The sequence below is a fragment of the Benincasa hispida genome, chromosome 6, assembly GCF_009727055.1.
Source record: "Benincasa hispida cultivar B227 chromosome 6, ASM972705v1, whole genome shotgun sequence".
NCBI lineage: Eukaryota > Viridiplantae > Streptophyta > Magnoliopsida > Cucurbitales > Cucurbitaceae > Benincasa > Benincasa hispida.
Window position 1 is genome coordinate 55,180,649 of NC_052354.1, and position 20,318 is coordinate 55,200,966.

Sequence of the window (20,318 nt, forward strand, 5' to 3'; positions counted from 1 at the left end):
CATTTTTTGTGTTATTAATTTCATTTTTTATTTTTTTATGAGTATTTGCATTGTCTTCATTTATTTTTAATGTTTACACGTTTTTTAATATTGAAGTTACCTAAGTTACCCAAGTTACCTAAGTTACCTTACAAAAGTGTGAGATTTTTATTTTTAGAAGATTGAACAATAAAAATATAGCTTAATTAATTAATAAATATAAATATATTACTTAGACTTAATAAATTTCAGTAATTAATATAATCATTTTCAATTATTTTAATATAAATTATCAATGTAAACATTTTTAATTATTTTAATATAAAATTAAACTACATGCTATATCTCATAATATAGGGTTTTATTAAAATGTTTCATATTTTTCAATTATGAAACTACAAGCATAGTCTTTAGATTATGAATAAATTAAATTCTTAATTTAATAATTTTTAACTATTAAAAATGGTTAAATTATAAATATAGAAGAAAGTTATAATTTGGTCACTATAGTTTCAAAAGTTAGAATTTAGTTCATGGGATTTGATAAAACTTTATAAATAGTTCACATGGTTTGATAAATCACTCCTAAATATTCAAATCATAAAGATTATTTAGGAAGATTTTGTTGAAGAATAAATTTTAGATATATACCATGAGGATTAAATTATATATTTCTCCTATTTATATAGCAAATATCAATTTACATACCTAAATTTGGAGGTTCGTATCAATTTAAATCCTGAACTTTTACAAGTGTGTCGATTTACACCTATCTCAAAATTTTAGTCGATCAATGATCATGTGAAACTTACAATTTAAGTCAATTAAACTTCTAAATTTTCATAAACCAATCAATTTAGACTCTTCATTACGATTACCTTTGAAAATCATTCATGCATTAGTTCTCAAACGTGTGTAGACTTTTTCAAATATCGATTTCACAAGATAGACGATTAAAGTAAATGCATTGATAATTTTCAAAGAAAAATTTGCCCAAGACTATAATCTGTTTGTGAAAGTTTAGGGGTTTAATTGATATAGTTATAAGTTTCAAGCGAGATTTTTCCAAATAGAACATAACAAAGAGTGTAAAGTGATAACATACAAACGTTTAAGATTTAAATTGATACAAACCTTAAAATATATTTTCTTTTAAAAAATAAATTAAACAATAGAAAACTCCGAAAGTACCTTTTTTTTTTTTTATTTATATACTGATATATATAATAATTTTATTAAAGGAGAAAGATTAGAAAAGAATAAATCCGAAGAAAAGCAAAGACGGGACAAACAATGGTCACGTGCTGAAAAGAAGGGGACCGAGCGAAAAAAAGAGAAAGGAAAAAAAAAACCCTGAAAAAAGAGAGGAAAAAAAGGGATGAAACATTTCTCGCAGTTGCAGATTGCCGAAATTTCCACGGCTGCTTCTCTCTGTTCAAGTCGCCATGGCTGAAGCCTTAGGGTTTCCATTTAAGGTTTTCCTATGGTCTATTTTTTTCTCTCATGTGTTTGCTTATAGCTTGAACTCTTGCGGTAGTTGCCTCTGGCTTGGCCTGTAGATTTTCATTTATTATCTTCAAGGATTTCGAGTACTTTCGGAATATGTTAAGATTTTAAAGTTGAATTCTGTTTTCTCTTTTTGTTGTTGCTTTGGGTTCTTAAGTTTTTTATCCGTCTAGATTTCCTCCCCTGTGATACTGAATTTTGATGTATTTTGTGAAAATTTTGAGTCGTCTTTGCATATCGGTGTTAGGGGAAATTAAGAGATGTTATTATAAAAAGGAACTTCATCAGATTGATGTTATATAGATGTTGAAATCTTTGGATTTATTAAAGATAGCTGGGACAATCCTTGCATTATACTCGTGACATACCCCACACCAATTTTTTGAGGAGACTTTGCCGACCAAGTGGTCTGGTTTGATACACAATAAGGTATCAATTTAGTTTTTCTTTTTCTTTTTGATATTTATGCTCGTTTCATCTCAAATTTTAATTTATGGATTTCATCTTTGTTAAAGAAAAACTTAAAACAAGTTTTTGAAATTTACTCTTTTTTTAATTTTCAATATTTGGCTTAGTTTTTTAAAACATTAGTAGAATGTAGATAACAAAATGTAGAAAGTTGTGGGTAGAAGTAGTGTTTATAGACTTAGTTTTTAAAAACCAAGAACAAAAAACCAAATGGTTACTACACAGCTCCTAAATTATTAAGTTTTATATGGGGCTTGAGCTCACATTTTGAAGCATATCTTCAAACATCACAACTCTTACCACAAGGATGCCATTGGGGATATTGGAACCTAAAAGCACAGACACTTTAGTTTAGCTAGTGTGTCCGTGTTCGACACATGGTGGACACTTGGACATTTCGACACTTGTTGGACACGTATCTGACACTCGTTAGTGCAATAAATGTGTTAGACACTAGTTGTACAAAGTCAAAATAGGACTAATATTTGGTAGACATGCATCAAATACTTCTTAAATATACTAAGTCAACACTTCGACACTTGTTGGACACGTATCAGACACTCGTTAGTGCAGGAGATGTATTAGACATTAGTTGTACAAAATCAAAATAGGACCAACATTTGATAAACATACATCAAATATTTCTTACATGTACTAAGTCAACACATATATGATAAAAATAATAAAATTTGAGAGCGAAATACATCAAACTAATTTTTTAAGCATAGAAATGAATAGACTCATTAACTTTGAATTTCCTTCCTATTTAAAAATGCTATCTAGTTCAAAAAATGCATGTTTTAATAAATGTGTCCTTGTCGTGTTCGTGTCCTAAATTCTTAAAAAATCTTGTGTCGCATGTTGCCATATCAGTGTCATGTCGTATCCATGTCGCGTATCTGTATCCGTGCTTCTTAGATTGGAATCTTTGTGATGAAACATCTGTTTTGGAAGTTCTATTGGTTTTTTCTTCCCTGCATCTCGGACTAGCAGGTTTTAACATAAACCAGAACTAGGATGAAGGTATTCTAAGTGTCCTCTGTATTTGGCTTGGTGATCTTTCTGGACATTGAACTGAAGGCACCTTTTCTCTCTCGATTATTGTTCTTTTTCAATTTTAATGTATGGTTGGCTTCTCTATCCAATATAGAAACGAGCATTGTCGTTGCTAATTGCATTTGCAGCAGATTTCTTGGTGTTTCTGTTATTGGTATTTAGGGGGTGCATAATATATTGTGGGGAACTATGTCAATGTTACCTATGAAAGATGTGATTTTCTAGAGTGATAGACCTTGGTTTTGGATTGCATGACGAAGATCATGCAATGTTTGTTGTGATATGTAAGTTTGATTTAACTGTTAGAATGGAGTTTATAATGAAGACAAAATTGTTATTCAAAATTCTAAAAACACATAGAAGGGTTCTTGCAGAGTTCATCTTAAAACTCACTCTAATATTATCAATTATGATAATTTAACTTTGTGTTCTGACTTACTGGTATCATATGAGATACAATTGCAAATTGTTTGAATGATATACAGTAATTTTATAATTAAGTAGTCGCACGTTTGTAGTCTGTTAGTTGGAAGTACTTCATTTACAATTGTTTTCTGTTCTTCTTTTGGGTCGACTTTCTATTCACGTTTTATTACTGGGGTAGACTTGAATTGATGAATTTATATGTTGTTCCTATATACTGCAGGTAATTGCATACGGTCATTAACTGCACTAGATGTCGCATGGGAGATTTATTCCATTTGATATTTTTCCGTCTATCCGTGATAAGATTGAATTCTCTGAGGATTATAGATCTATTAGCGTCTAGAGGGCAATATTTGTACAGAAACCAGGACTGAGAGTGTATGTCTTACCGATGTCAATGAACTTATAGTTCAAAAAATGGAGAATGAGGATGGGCTTGAGCTTAGCTTGGGTCTATCCCTGGGTGGAGGTTCTGTCAAGTCTAAAGGTAAAATTACTAGCTCCTCAGGTGCAAACCCTGAGGAAAGCGATAGAGGCAATAAATTGGTTGATGATTTCAAGAATTTTCTTCATGGAGATAATCAGAGGCAAGAATCAGACACTGGATCTTTCCAGAGTAATTCAATTCCATCTAAAGATAATTTTTTCAATGACCTGTCCAAGGTCGGTGTAGATGGAGACTCTTCTATCGATTTGAAGAGGAAAGGAACCTGGATTGAAAGTAATTATGTAGAAGCTGAGGATGAAAATCTGCCAGAAATCGGCAATAAGCGGAAGTTGTTGTTCATGGAAATGAACAGTCAAAAGAAGCAGGAAAAAGAATCTCATCATGTTGATTTACATGAAAAAGGAAGGGCATCATACATTTCCTCTACCGAAGATGGTTCAACTGCTGAAAAAGGAGATGTAGTAGAGTCTAGAGCTGAAGATTCAACATCAAGGCTATCATCGAAACATGATGATAGCTCCAAACAATGTGTAGGAGAGACTACTCTGCCTAAGGGTTCAAAGGATCTCTGTGGATTTTCTGATTCAGGTGCTGTAGATTTAAGTAGGCAGAAAAGGTTTAACAGTTCATCAGTAGGAGTTTCGAACTCTGTGCAAGCCATGAATATGCATAATGCGCCTTTCCCTTTATCAGTCAAGGATACCAACACTCTTGGTGCACCCAGTACATCTGGTCATTTGCAAATTGGTATGCAGCACGTGCGACCTACTGTCAATGGTGACCGATCAGGGGCTGAACATGTAAACCCTCGAAACTTGCCTCTTATGGCTGGCATTTCACCGCTTCAGATTTCAGCAATGGACAAAGATAAGTCATGGGGGTTGGTTTCTCATCCTCAAATGGTCCATCATCCCCATGGTGGCGGTGGTGCATCAACTAGCTCAGGTATAGACATGATTTCAGACCATTGCATGTTATTATTTCAACCGATATTACGAATAAGTTATTATAAATATATTTTAGGTTCTGCTCTTATGGTTTATCGACCAAAATTCCAATTGACGATGCTTCTTCCTGTAAATTGTTTGCTAAGATGATTACTTATACTTGTGCCGTCTGTATTTGTATGCATAGCTCCTGCGCGAGTAATTGGACATTTTTCATCCGACGGTTTGTTGTATGGTGGGAGGGTGACCGAACATACCAAAGGTGATAGCAAACAGCCCGTCGTGGAAGAGGGTTCCTCTTCTCGAGCAGAGCAGGCAAAAGGAAGCAGCCCCAACATGAATGCAAAAGACATATTGGAACGGTCGAAAGCAGCCGGTGTCTCCCTTGATTTTCCAGCTATAAAGCCAGGCATTGCTGCAGACATTGAATTTGGAGGATGTGGTTCATACCCAAACCTTCCATGGGTTTCCACCACTGCTCCGGGCCCTGCAGGTAAGACAATCTCTGGTGTAACATATAGATATAATGCAAACCAGATTAAGATTGTTTGTGCTTGCCATGGTACTCACTTGTCTCCTGAAGAGTTCATTCGACATGCCAGCAACGAGAATTTTAGCGCACAGAATGACAATGGTCCCGCAACGATTCCAAACAAAAATCCTGCTGCCTCGGCACAAAGCTGATTTGATAAACATCCACATTATTTACGACTTCACTTGAACAAGATCTGTTCTATAAGTTGTACATCTAATCCTTAAATTCTAAGGATTGTTTGCTTAGAATGAAAATATTGGAGTCGCAGAAGGGAAAGAAAAGAGAGAAGTGGCTGGTAGACATGGTTTTGCAGGCACCGTTTGTAATTTATTTACTCGTACGATAAGGTAAGCTGATGGTGTTCAAGTATTTTTCTATGTATTTATAATTTGATTATGTATTATAATTCTCATCGTTAAATAGTCGCATTGAGTTAATTTTCACAATGCTAACAATCTTTTTACTGTCGATTTAGATCGAGAGTTCAAGCAAAATATGTTCAAAGAACTGTTTTTGGTTTTCGTTATGAATAATTTACCATGGATTAAAAAAATTTCTCGTTCTAACAAATAATCTGAAAGTTGGTGTTATATACAGTTGAAAATAAGAGCAGGAATTTATTTCTCAGATTAGTTTTCTAACAGTTTTTGGGTTCATGGACTGTGGGGACGTTTCAATTGAGTTTGTTGTCTAAAAAGAAACTGGCTCCTACTTCTTTTCCATTAATTAATTATATTAGATAGATATATATATTTATTTATTTATTGCGATTTTGCCACTTTGTGCAGTCCATCTCTTACATTTAATCTTAAACTATCTAATTCTTTTCCTTTTACATTTTGTCCTTCCGACTCTGAAAACATACAATTTTCACATGCAATCAATTTTCTGTTCTTTCTTAAATCTCTCTCAATGGTGTTCATAAGATATAAAAATTTTAGTTTTTTTTTTCCTTCTTCTGAAATTCACATATTTCCGATTTTTTTCCCCTCTCCATCAATCTATATAGTAAATACAAGATAGAGCATTTTCATTATTTTATAACTTTTAATTTTCAAAATGTAATTTTGGTCCATGTAATTTTGATTTTGGTTTATTTTGATCCATGTAATTTCAAAATGTCATTTTGATTCACACACTTTCAAATATTTGATCTTTGCATTTCTTAAATGTTCATTTTGGTCCATTTATATTCAATTTTGATCCATTTTGATTTTCATACTTTTAAAGTTTGACCATTGGACCCTTCATTTTAATTTTTGTTTTATTTTTGAAAGTTCAAGAGCTTAGATGAAACAAGTTGAAAGTAAATGACCAAAATAAAGATTTTAAAAATTTAGAAAACAAAATAACTAAAACTAAAAGTATAAGATCCAAACTAGTATTTAAACCTATTGTATTTTTAAAGAAAAAGGTATACATATTTTTATATACTAGTAAAGGCACACGTGCAATGCACGTAAAATATTGTCATTTTAATAAAAAAAAACTTTAAAATATATTAGTCTTTTAGCATGTAATAATAAACAATATATGTTTTTTTTTAATTTTAATTACTACAACAATTTAAAATTTAGATAATGTAACAATTTTAATTACTTTTGAATAGATCATCACGTAATAGTAATGAGATTTAGTATTTTGTAGACTCTTTGCATGATTTACATCATAGAGGGACAACTCAAGATTTTTCCTTTGTTAATCACAATTGCAATTCCATTACTCACAAACTTGCTACACATACCTGTAGACATCAAACAATATCGATCAAAATAGAAAGTACATTCTTTTATTTTAGAAAAAAAAAATATTCATAATATTCTCAAGTACTTCTCTTTCATATTTTTCTCTTTCCTAAATTTTTCAAGTTAATCTCATCTCTCAGATTTCATCATCTTTTCCATCAAAATAAAACTCATAATTTAAATTAAATTCTAAAAATAAACCTCTAATGTGAATTAAGAAAAAATTGAATTATATCGAGAATGACTTGTATTTTTTTTATTTTTTTTTGCTTAATAATGCTTTTTTCAGGGATGTTGAGAAAAAAAAATAGGAAGAAAACACATACAATAACACACACAAGAAAAAAAAACTACGAAACAAATAACAATACAAAAGAAAAAAAAAAGATGAAAAACAAAGTATTCACAAATGACCATAAAATCAAAATAAAAGAAAATTAAAATTTTTTAAAAAATAAATATAAAATATTTTGCAAAGTGGTGAATTGAAGTAAGGGTGGTGGTTACCTTTTTGCTCAAATGGTGAAGTGAGTATAAGAAAAATATTAATGATCTCTTTATACAAAGAGGTGCTCGATAAGTTGGAATATGATTAAAAATCAAGGGCAAAACAGGAATGTGAAAATTCTCCTACTTATATCCTCTTTTAATATAATATATACTAGTCAAGAAACACGTGCGTATGCGTGTAGAATCTTATAGTCTTCATTATGAAATTTTAAAACATAATGATTTTGAATAAATTATCATTTTTTAAATTACCATAAACTTTTAAGAGTTAGAAAATGTAACCATTTCTATTTCCTTCATATTTTCATTTTTTTCATTTTTTTTTCATAAACAAATTATTCTATATTGGACAATGCCACATAATTGTTCGTAAATACTTGAAGAAAACGAAAAAAGAGGATTTTATGAAAAATTAAGAATTAAATAGTAAGACAAATATTTTGTGCTATAGCCCGTAAAATTTGTAGTTTTAATTTAAAGTAGTTAAAAAATGTTTAGTTTTTGTTTAAAGATCATTTTGTCATAACCAAACATTATTTGAAGTTTAGTTTAATCTCTCCAAAACTTATGAAAAAATTTAACAGTTTTTATTTTTCTTCATATTTTCATAAACAAATTATTCTATACTATATAGTGCCAAATATATATATATATATATATTGTTAGGAGCTACTTGAAGAGAATGATAAAAGAGGATTTTATGAAAAATTAAGAATTAAATAGTAAGACATATATTTTATACTATAGCCTATGAAATTTGTATTTTTAATTTAAATTAGTTAAAAGATGTTCAGTTTTTGTTTGGATATCATTTTGTCGATTTGATCTCCCCAAAATTTATGAAAAAATTTAATACAGTATAATTTTAAAAATTAAGATTATGTTTTAATTTTAAAAAACCAATACAATACATGTAAACATTTTAATCTGAAAAGTAATAATTTATTTTATAATTCAGTAATCTCAACTTTCTTGAGTAGAAAATTAAGATTCTTAACTGACTTCTATACATGTGTATGATTTAAGTATTTGAACTTCTTTAATATACAAATTTATTTATAGACTTGTCTCTTTACAATATCTTGTACTTTTTCTTTTCTAAATTTTTGCTATATGAAATATTTTTTTAATTAAAAACATAATTAAAACGTTTTAATTTATTTTTCTTTGCATCTAAAAAAAAAACATATGTTCGACATGTATCCACCATCCTCTGAATAGTCACATTCCATTGACATCATTTCATCGATTGGTGCTCATCAAACACATACATTTAAAGAGTTGCATCTCGCGAACACCAGCTAGACTGATTCTACATAAAACTTTAATTTTTAAATATATAAATATATTTTGTGAATTAAGAATTGGAAATGTCACATATATTATCTTTTGAATGGACACCTACATTTGAAAAGACTCATTCCGTCGACAAAAGGGTAACATAATAACAACGGTGAGCATCAACCAACTTTGTTCTTTAATTTTTCTTTTTTGAAATTTTTCAAACTGGAATTTTCTCAAACCGATACCGACTGACCCCTATCTTTCTTTAAGCCTCCGACGTTGATTCGGTTGGTCGGCTCGATTTTTCAGTCTGTCATGCTCACTCCTACATAGTAATTTACTAAAAACAAAAGGGTAAAATAGACATAAAATTTATCTACTTCTTGCCCCTTTTATATATATAATATATTTATATTAAAAAAGGCAAATATGAACCTTAACAAATCAATATAGATATCTTGTTGTTGTAATACCTTGAGAATGCTAGAAAATCCTATCCAAATATATTGATTATTCGCCTTTCTACAAAGAATCAAATGAAAATGAAAATTATTCCTAAAAAATATAATCAAATGAAAATTGCTAATAAAAAAAACACAAAAGTGTGCATCTAAAAAACAAACAAACTACATCAACTAATTCGTAATTCCAACAAAATATTTATAATGCACCTACACAACATAAATCGTAAAAATTGCATGACCATTAACATTTTATCCAAAAAATAATTCAAAAAAAATAATAAAAGAGAAAAAAAGAATATGGAATTGTCATTTTGAAATTCAACCTTAATTTTTCATTTTGGAATTGTCACTCGATTGTATCCAATGATGGCATAGATTTTAGAGTCATGTGCGCTCCGTCTCATTTCGATATCTAGTGATTTAGAAATAGTTATTTATGAACAACTAACAAAAATAAAATCCTATAAAGACTTAGATTAAAAAAAAAAAAAAAAAAGGTGGTTATTGTAGAAGGAAGGAAGTCTCTTTGAAAGTTTAGGGGTCCAATATCCTATGTGGGGAGATGATATATTTCTATATCACTGTTTGGCCACTGATATACATCTCCTATTTTCACTTTCTTCAGCATGTGCACAATAACCTCATTCAACAACTCTCTCACATTTTCCACCCCTCACTTCCTATGTCTCATCCCTTCTCATACCCGATCGTTACTCTCGTCGCTCTCTCCTCCCTTCTTATGACCCACTTACGTTTTCATTTCTTTATTCTTGAGTCTATCTCATCATACTTCGGGTGTAATTTTTTTCCCCACTATATCCATTTTATTAAGAAACCATGACATTTCAATCTAGTTCCATACACCCATTTTTTACCTTCAATTTACATACATCGTTTTTTATTTCAGTGTCATGTGATAGAGTATATTAATAATTTTATTATCTATAAATTATGTCATTCAAGTTTTCATTTTTATTTGCTTAATATATCAATTTATTTATTTGTATAATGTCCATTAAAAAAATCACAATATTTTGGATTAAATCTTTGTGCACAATTTCTCAAAAATAATAATAAAAAAAAACTTCATATACAACATCAATATTCAAAATCTACTATTCAAAAGCTCATTATAAAAGCTCAATAGAAAACTCATATGTGAATATATATGTGAGAAAAGCCTCAACGAAATCCCTAAGATCGAACATAAGCAATTTTTTTTTTAAATGTCTCAATAAAATATTTAACGGACCATTCTAAACAACAATAATAAAAAATTATTTAAAAGACAATAATTAAATACAAAAAACTGAATTGATTCAATAATTTAATTATAAGATAAAAAAAATACCGTTCATATAGGCAAATTATTTTAGAGTACAAAAAATTGAACCAGATAGTAATAACATATGAACTAAGACATAACAACTCTGCACGTCCAAACACAGACATATGAACTAAAACAATACAACTTTGCATCCCAAACACAAACATCAGAACTCCCTAAATATCAGAATTCCCTGTAAATCAGAACTTCAGACATCCTATCTCATCTCAGCATCCCAAACAACTCTTGAATGTTTCGACGAAAGAGTTTGATTGATGAGATGTATCTCCAAAAGGTTTTAATGGAGAGTAATAAATAGAGACAAAATAGGGATTGTCAAAAATTACAAGGGCAAAAAGGGAAAGAAAAATTCTGCTGTTGTCCTTTTAATATAGTATACATAGATATAATGTATATATATTTTATTATAGAAATGAAATTAATTATGATTTTTCGGTCTGTTTCGCATCGCATGACATCGGTTATTGGCTCACTGGGTTACAGCAGCGCGGATAGAACAACGCGGACACAACAACTTCGAGAGAGAGAGTGTGTGAAGAATGGTGAGGATAACTCCAATGGCGTCCTTCTCCGTTCGCCCTTCTTTATCGGCGTTTAGGTTCACCGGATTTTCTCGCTCCGGCCTCTCTCTCTCCTCCTTCAACACCTCGCGCAGGATCGCTTTGTTGCAACTTGGCAGTGGTATCAATTTCTCCATTTCACTCTCTCTCCCCCTCTGTTTACGACTCTCGTCTGCGTTCGGTGTCGATCCTTAATTCGTTGATTAGCACTATGCTTTGTTAATTTTCAATCTCGATTGACTTTTCTCCGAGATGCTTTTTTGCTCCTTTTCTTGGCGGATATGCTTGCTTGCTGTGTACTTTTGTTCTTCTCTGGTCGATGCCGATTCAGTTGAGATAGTAGGTTATTTCTTCTTTATTTTTTCTTAGGTAGAAAATATATTCTGTGGCTCGCTGTCTTAAGAAGTAATTGACTGTTGTTGTGAATCGAATTTGGATTACAGTTTGTGACTGTAACGATTTTTAGTTCATATTTGTGGTTTCATCTGTGGATTTACTGATTCGCTTTGGGCAGCAGTGCGGTGAATGTTCAATTTGAACAATTTTGTTCTTAAGTTTTATTTCTGTTTTTCCAAATGCGTTGAAGTTCTGATATGCATTCCTCTCCATCAATCTGTATCGATTCGTTCATGAATATTCTTAATCTTACAAGAAGTGCTCGTCCATAAGAATAATGTTAATGACATGAATTTCCTAACGATTTTATTTATATTTTGTTTTCTTCTGTGTGAATTCTTGAACTGTGTTCTAACCTGTAAGTGAGTCGAACAAAATAATCTGTTTATATTATTAATATTTTTCAAGTAGCATTGATATTTGGAATTTGGATGTAGATATCTCTTTATTTATCCATCATTTATCTGTTTATGGATGTTATCTTTTGTTACAACGAGTGCTTTGCAATTTGTGTAATGACAATGGCGTGTATTTGAGCAAATTCTCCTCGGCCCCCCTCCCCAAAAGGTCTTGAGAGGGGATTTGGATCTGCACCTTATACTTCCGCAATAATTATTCCCTTTCCGTATCCTTTGTTAATTATTATGCCTTCTTTCTTCATGGTGCTTTTGCCATAAACATCTGGTGGAAGTTTAGTCCTTGACACCAAAAATAGATTCTACGCACGAAAAGAAAAAGAAAATAATTTATTAATGATAACTGATATTAGGCAACTGCATGATCATAAATTGTTTTAACAGCTGTTCCACAGTCGCAATACTTCGGTCTGAAAGCGTCTGAGATGTTAAGGGGAGAAAGCAGCAACATAGGGATGACTGTAGCTGGAAATGCGGCCCAAGCAAGCACTAGTGCTTCCTCCGAAAATCTCTTAGACTGGGTGAAACAGGACAAGAGAAGAATGCTACATGTTGTCTATCGCGTTGGAGATTTAGACAAGACCATAAAGTATGTTTGTTTGAGACAATATTTTCAGTTTATAGCAGGACTAAGATAAGATAGGAAACTTCTGAAAAAGAGAGAGAGACATATGATCGGGAACGTTAAAAGACCAAGAACTAATTGTTGGTTTCGCAGATTCTATACTGAGTGCCTTGGAATGAAGCTTCTACGAAAACGTGACATACCAGAGGAGAAATACACAAATGCCTTCCTTGGGTTTGGTCCAGAGGATTCCCACTTCGTGATCGAGCTCACTTACAGTAAGATATGAGCTTTTTGGCAGCCATCCGGCTACTTGTGTAATTTCAGATTTTGTAGATTTCTTCTGGACTTATCTGAAAATATTGTATTTAATAGGCAATTTTCCTTCGAAGAAATATGGGATGGTGCCATTTATGACATACTCATGGTCGCTAAGTATGTCTAATTATTTTGACTGTGGTTGGTCCTTGTTCCAGATTATGGAGTTGACAAATATGATATTGGCACTGGGTTTGGCCATTTTGGTATTGCGGTTGAAGATGTAAGATCCTCTGTTTGGAATCTGTATTCTGTTCGTATTTGCATGTTCAGTTTTATTCTTACTTGCAAACCAAAAGCTTTAACTCATATGCTTGTGCAATATTTTATTATAAAAGGTCTGGTAATAATTTAAATGAGCAAGCTAAAACACAAACTACTGCGTTTATTTTTTATTTTATTATTATTATTATTTTTGATAGAGCAAACAATTGTTTTTTAATCATTGTTTCAAATTCATTAGCGTAAAAGATATTTTCCAGACTTGATGGAAAAATGAGTTTGCCGATAGTATAACATGTGACTTACCTGCTTTTTTTTGTATTTAACCATGAACTTTGAGGTCCTCTTTTCCCATTATAGTGCTGTTTAAATTCTTCACTTGCAAATAATATGCTATTTTTTATTTTACAGGAACCATATCTTTGATTTTTTTAGTAAATTCTCTATCAATATGTTAGATTGGACTATAATCCTGGATTGCTTATTTTTGTCTAAGAATAAAAAGTCCTTGAATTTGATTTTTATATTGGCAAACCCCTTTTTTTCCTTTTTAGTCTTTCGCCGGTATGTCTTGAAAATGCAATTCTTCACTTTGCATGTTTTCTCGTGTGTGTGCCCTACGGATGTCCCCTATGGCTTAGTTTTAACTTATCTTTTCCTTCATTCTATTTTCTCTCGTGATCCTATCATATCAGTTCTTACTCTTGGCCACCTATGCGTCAACTGCGTCACTATCTAGCAAAAAAGGATATTAAGGTTTTTAATATTTCTTTTAAAAAATGGTTTCCCTTTCTCTTCCTTGATAGGTTTACAAGACCGTAGAACTCATAAAAGCTAAGGGTGGCAAAGTGACCCGAGAAGCTGGCCCTGTGAAAGGTGGCAGTACCGTTATTGCTTTTGTTGAAGATCCGGATGGCTATAAGTTTGAACTTATAGAAAGGGGACCTACTCCTGAACCTTTATGCCAAGTAATGCTTCGTGTGGGTGATCTTGATCGCTCTATAGAGTTTTATAAGAAGGTGAGGTTGTGTACTTGGGATTCTTTCAGGTGTAGTTGACAGTCTTTGTTTACTTCGTTTCTTATTCTCTTCTTTAACTTTTCTGAATATCAATGATGTGAGTAATCTTTAACGTTGGGCTTTCTTTGGGTTTTCCATATAGGCTTATGGAATGGAGCTTCTACGTAAACGTGATAATCCAGATTACAAGGTAGAAATCTTATCATTGATACGTAGCTTAGAAGCATGCATTTAAAACTTTCTTCCTTAATTTCCACCAAGTTGAATATTTTCTTTTTGAAGAAGAATTCAAACTTGCAGGTGTGTGGAGAAGTGTGAATGAAATATTTTAAATGTATGTATGTTGTAGGAGTTAAATCGTTGGAAGGACCTGTATAGTCTTCAAAATATGTTTCTTGCAGAGAATAGGCCCCTTTTTCTAACACGACTTTCTTTTTTAAAGTGTCTCCCTCACTTGAGATCCACCTTTTATGTGAATCTACATGCCTTTGGCTATCTGAATATGGTTGATTTTTATCGTGATTTTCAGAACACACTTTATATTTGAGCAGCTCTCAGCAGATAAGGCTGTGAGTAGTATGGTTTCTGAATTCTGATATAGTTTCAGGGCAAACATACTGCATAGCCTTTTATTGGACGGAAACCATTTTTTCTTTATCCTTTTTTTCCTTTTATGTCTGGTAATTTGTCCGGAGAATGACTTGGCTATTATTTGCAAGTTTCCACCATTTATCAACTCTGTCCTTGTTCATTTTTGTACTATTTTTTGTCCATATCAATGCCATCATAACTTATTTTAAGCTTGCCTGTTTCTATTACAGCCGTGGACTGGTTAAACATGTTCCATTCCATGTCACATTCGGTTTATTTCGAGTTCATGTGCATCCTTCTAACTTAATGATGTGATGTTATGACTGCTCTTATAGTATACTATAGCAATGATGGGTTATGGTCCTGAAGACAAAAATGCTGTTATGGAGTTGACATATAACTATGGTGTCACGGATTATGAAAAAGGGAATGCTTATGCTCAGGTACACTAGTTTTCCAATTTTCACCAAATCATTTTTCTTGTTGAATTTACCGGAAAATTTTTCTCTATTTGGAAACATGAGCAGTAATTATATTTTAAATTGTTCTCAAATTCTTAATTACTGTCATTGTGATCACTTGAAATCATAAATGAAATGTTACTGATCTATAAGTTATATAACAAACCAGGACTGATGTCTGTCCTTCTCTGTGAAAAGATTGCTATCGGTACAGATGATGTGTACAGAACTGCAGAAGCAGTGAAACTTTGTGGGGGGAAGGTCACACGAGAACCTGGACCGTTGCCTGGAATTAACACCAAGATTACAGCTTGCTTGGATCCTGATGGTTGGAAGACGGTAAGCTTCCTTTGTTGACTTTTCTTTTACTTGAGTTCTTTTTCCATCTGATTTTAGCGAGTAGTGTTTTCGTATCTGTAACGACTTTATCTAACTATTAATAATAATAAAAATTAGCTGAAACAACAGAAAATCATGGATAAGAAAACAGTTACAAGATAAATCTAACTGTTCGGATGAACCGTAACTAACACTAACAGACCACCAGCCCGAACCTCCTAAAACAACTGACCTCAAAATGGATTACAAAGTAAAAAAAACTCCAGCAAACATACCTTTTAGAAAAAATGGTTACTGCAAATGTATCCAGGAAGAACACACCATGAAGGTGCTGCAACTTCAATGAAGTATCTCCCCATGATAAGCTTTTGCCTTAAATATTTTCTTGAATTCATTTCCAGCGAATATTTGGACGCCCATTGCCAACCTAAGCGAAGCATGACTCAACTAGTTCAAGCATATACTTTCGACCAAGAAGTTAGAGATTCTAATTCTCCCATCCCACGTGTTGTTAATTTTAAAAGCCTACTCTCACCGTTACCAGATTTCCTTGAAGTACTAACCAGTTTAGAACATTCATTTTCACCTTCCACAAAGTTGAATAATCACCTAATTCCTTAACGAAAGATTGAACAAGAAAGTATGCAAAATTATCTAGATCCCATCTTATACAATCGTCCCTGTTAGACTGGATAGTCTCAGTTCTTGCAGTAATTTCAGCAGATTACGGAATTCAGCCACCTCTTCTTCCTTCATATTTCTTCTAACGATTTTCCTACAAATGAATTAAGAAAAGAATCCCGAGCTCCAATCACCATCGAATCGTTTTTATTAGAAAGGTCAGATTCTTGGAGAAGCATTGAACAATGGTTGGATTATTCACCCACTTATGCTTCCAAATACAGGTTGGACTCTCGCTCAGTTTAAGAGTGCTATTTTCCAAATGATCCTTTGAGATATAAGATACTCCACCATGGTTTTAGAACTTATTTCCTCTTTATTTTGTGAACCATCCATCATTCTCTTTCCCATACACGCTTACTATTACTTTGTACCAGAAATCATTAGGCTATTGAATGAACCACGAAAACCATTTCATCAATATCATTTTTCCATTTTTAAGTTCGGTGTTTTGTTTTGGTGATAGAAACTGGTTAGTGGTTAACCACTTGGGTATTTTATTGAAAATTTAAAGAACAGAAAGAACAAAGATTATCTTATTATACAATTCCAGGAAATTTGCTTTTGAGCAAAAACTCCTTAAACAGTACAATTATTTACATCCCTCTATCACTTCCAACTCCATATAACAAAACTAAAATTATTCAGTTAATATAATGTACTCTTGATATTACTCCACCCCCAAAACATAACTCAACTTGTTTTTAAATTATAGAGCCCAGCAACGCCAATTATGATATTTTTGTCCATAATCCTTTACCTTTTATTTTTCATAATTTCCAAGTTAAACTACAGATGTAGTTTATGTCTATGAAGCATAGGCACTATTTTAGGCAGGGTGTCGAGCCGGACAGACGCTCCGGTGCAAATTTTTGTGTTCTATTTTTGTTTATTTATGTCTAATTTCAGACACATTTGGGACACTTCTTTGACACACCTAAGAACATCTTTTAAAGGGAAAATGGTCAACATTTTATGTTGGATCCGAATTTGAAGCCCAAGTCAATTTTAAATTAAACTAAGATGAAAAGAAAAAAACAAAAGGAATGCCCGTTTTTTCAACCAAAGATTAAAATAAAATTATACATTAAAGAAAAAACAAAACAAAACAAACAAACATATAAATTATAGTGAGAAATCTAAGCGTTTCATCTCGTATAATTGTTAATTAACTAGACATTTCATGTTTTTTTAATGGAGTGCATTTAGTACTTCATTTATATGTTATAGAAATAATAATAATAAAAAAGAGCGTATCTCTAACATGTCAGTGTCCTAGTTCTTTTGAAATTAGTATATAGCCATGTCGTGTCCTTAGGTTTATGTAGTTTTAGGATTATGCCTAACAAGTTTATGCTCTCCAACTTCAAGTTTTCAATAAAATTTCTAAACTTGTAATTTTATATCTAATAAATCTTAGAACTATCCTAACATTGGTTTTTCAAAATTCATGGACTCATGATTTTGTATATTTAGAACTTAGAACTTTCAATTTTATATTTAACCGATGAAATTAAAAAAAGGTCTGGAACAAGACAGGGACATGTTAGATTTAATAATGATGGTTCAAGGAATCCTTATTGAACAGTGTAAAGTTAGGAGATCCATACGATCATAGATTAAAAAGGCCTATACAATCTTCTTGATCTATTGAACACGACATTGAAAGATAAGAGATCTATTAGATCTCTTTTAAGATTCAAGAGGCATGACATTTTAAACAATAATTTAACCTCGGTTTTAAAACTAATTCCGTGTAGATGGCTTTCAGCCACTCACCTATTTCCAATTATCAGTCTCAATCTAGTTTGAAAGCAGTTTAATACTTCCAGGTTCAAATTTAAACCTCTCAATGAACCACCTGTTTCATCTTTTATACCTAAGAGAGAAAATTTCAACTGGAAATGAACCACCCAAAAATTTCCACAAGTCAGGCTAGTGTTGTAAGATATTTGGGTAGTTTGGTTTTCGGCCAAAAACCAATTGACTTCCCATAATTAAATATCTCGGACATAGTTTTGATAATCAATTAGTTTTTTTGTTACTTTCATCTGTAACCGAAAGTCAACTGATTTTCGGCCAATTGACTTACCATAATTGAATTTCTCTGACATAGTTTTGATAATCAATTGGTTTTTTGTTATGAAATCGAAAGTTTCTATGTTTTGTTCTTTGAATTTCTGTTTAAGAAAGATAAAAACTACATTTAAAAAAACTAGAAGAAACAAACATAAAATTCAAAAGCGGCTAATTTAATCCAAAATCATTAGGCCTTAAATGTTTGAAGCCAACCAATTTTTAACTTTTTCATTTTCTAGTTTCATAATTGTTGCTAGTATAGTATGACTTGTACCAACTTGGTTGAACTGGTTATGTCAAGTGCTCAATATAACGTTTTGAATGCGGTATATGAAAGCTCTCGCGACTCTTAGCACATGCGCTGGATTAGTTTAGTAGATATCAGTAATTAAAGAAATTTATAGTTTAGTAGATTTTAGAAAAAAACTTCTTTTGCATTTCTGATACCGCTGCCTTAGGTTAAACCAACATTATTGTCTTGAGTCCGTTTATAACCTTTCTTTTGAAGCTGTTTTGAAAAACAAAACACGTTTGGAAGTTCTTGTTTGAGTACAGAAAAACAGAATATAATCATTTTGCTACCATCATTAATATTTTCTTGATTGTTTTAATCGGAGAGATTGTTTAGAATTAGGATGTTGATCTTTAGAATCGTAAAAATATTTATCTGAGGAAATTTGACTACATGGTTTGAGGATTTGTGTTTCTATTAATTTTAGTTTAGCCATATATACCGAAGGTGAATACTAAAAATTAACTGATGATTATATCGTGTAATCTTAATACTAAAATTAAATAGGTGAAATTAATAATTATGTCCAAATTTTAACTTTATTATTTCTATTTGATCTCTGATGGATTTGTAAAATTTAATATATTTAAAAATTCAAGGATTAAATTTTTTATTTAACCTTTATCAAAAGAAAGATTAGGAAGGAACAAAAATGTTCGAGACTAGTGCCTCAATAAAAAGAGTTAAAAGGTTTTTATATACTCTTCTTTCAGAAATGTTAAGCAGATTATATAATGTTTTGAAAATTAAGATTGATAACTGAGTGTATAACGGTAACATTTACGAATTCACTTGGAAATTTACCTGTGTTTTTATCGGTTGTGCAGGTTTTTGTAGATAACGTTGATTTCCTGAAGGAGCTGGAATAAGTCTTTGGCAGATTCCCCTGTTCTATATTTTTTACCTTGCTTCCAAGAACCCATTTGTACATCAAACTGGCACCAACAATAGAAACTCTTTCATTAGGATCATACAGCAGCAGAATATGTTCAAATTCTATTTCAACATTTCTGTCCCATTTTCCCACTTATTTCATTATATAACTCCCATATTTTGTGGCCAACATAAATTTTCCAACTTCGTAAAAGACCCTTTTGCCCATGGAGTAATGACGTATCCCATCCCATCTCCTTAAAACACTCAAGGGGCAATATAGGAAATTTGATACCCTTTTTCACCCAAAATCTTCGCTCTGTCGAGTTAGCCTTGACGAAGAAGTTAATCCACTTTATTTTTTTTAAATATAAGGTCGACCTGAGTGTTTAACCTTCAGTTTAACCTCCCTCGTCTCCAAAATTCTCCAAACTCACGAGAAGATTATAAGTATAACCATGGCAAAATATTTACCTGTACCCAGTAAAAAGATGGTTCAAGAAGTTGGTTATCGTGACTGAAAGCATAGTTGGTCATCAATCCTTCAATAAATTTCACTCTAAGACACATAATAATGTCGCTTTAAACTTCTCGCTTCTGGAGGTAAGATGGTCCAGAAAATCTTCATAGCGTTTGAGTATTCAAAGAGCGTTGAACCTAACTATTAACTCTCCAAGTAATTATAGGATTTAACCGATAACCCCTTACATTGATCAGTAATCCTTAAAAATAAAACAGACGCAAATTGGATTCTAACCTCAATATATCAGATGTTAGCAACGTCCCAAAG

The 20,318-nt window shown here is 31.8% G+C and overlaps 2 protein-coding genes across 4 annotated transcripts; both read left to right on the forward strand.

Moving 5' to 3' along the window:
* The first annotated feature begins 1,280 nt into the window (after positions 1–1,280).
* LOC120079975 (ninja-family protein mc410) lies at positions 1,281–5,869 on the forward strand. Of its 2 annotated transcripts, none has more exons than XM_039034471.1 (3): positions 1,281–1,454; positions 3,656–4,828; positions 5,018–5,869. In XM_039034471.1, the coding sequence occupies exons 2-3, from the start codon at positions 3,853–3,855 to the stop codon at positions 5,512–5,514; spliced, it is 1,473 nt and encodes a 490-aa protein (XP_038890399.1). In that variant the 5' UTR covers positions 1,281–1,454; positions 3,656–3,852; the 3' UTR covers positions 5,515–5,869. The 2 variants fall into 2 exon arrangements, with proteins under 2 accessions (XP_038890399.1, XP_038890400.1); XM_039034472.1 differs by lacking the exon at positions 1,281–1,454 and adding an exon at positions 1,498–1,914.
* A 5,274-nt stretch (positions 5,870–11,143) lies between these two features.
* LOC120080537 (probable lactoylglutathione lyase, chloroplastic) lies at positions 11,144–19,718 on the forward strand. Of its 2 annotated transcripts, XM_039035228.1 has the most exons (9): positions 11,256–11,397; positions 12,473–12,677; positions 12,807–12,931; positions 13,130–13,194; positions 14,000–14,212; positions 14,355–14,402; positions 15,139–15,246; positions 15,463–15,603; positions 19,483–19,718. In XM_039035228.1, the coding sequence occupies exons 1-9, from the start codon at positions 11,256–11,258 to the stop codon at positions 19,522–19,524; spliced, it is 1,089 nt and encodes a 362-aa protein (XP_038891156.1). In that variant the 3' UTR covers positions 19,525–19,718. The 2 variants fall into 2 exon arrangements, with proteins under 2 accessions (XP_038891157.1, XP_038891156.1); XM_039035229.1 differs by lacking the exon at positions 19,483–19,718 and having other exon boundaries at positions 11,144–11,397; positions 15,434–15,574.
* The last annotated feature ends 600 nt before the right edge of the window (positions 19,719–20,318 follow it).

What these genes read in the sequence shown, in the direction of transcription:
- LOC120079975 (XM_039034471.1), top strand. Translation starts at nt 3,853, where the DNA reads ATGGAGAATGAGGATGGGCTTGAGCTTAGCTTGGGTCTATCCCTGGGT. An exon ending in TGGTGCATCAACTAGCTCAG is followed by an intron (nt 4,829 to 5,017) that starts GTATAGACATGA and finishes TTGTATGCATAG; the next exon opens with CTCCTGCGCGAGTAATTGGA.
- LOC120080537 (XM_039035228.1), top strand. Translation starts at nt 11,256, where the DNA reads ATGGTGAGGATAACTCCAATGGCGTCCTTCTCCGTTCGCCCTTCTTTA. An exon ending in GATTTAGACAAGACCATAAA is followed by an intron (nt 12,678 to 12,806) that starts GTATGTTTGTTT and finishes TTGGTTTCGCAG; the next exon opens with ATTCTATACTGAGTGCCTTG. An exon ending in TTGGTATTGCGGTTGAAGAT is followed by an intron (nt 13,195 to 13,999) that starts GTAAGATCCTCT and finishes CTTCCTTGATAG; the next exon opens with GTTTACAAGACCGTAGAACT.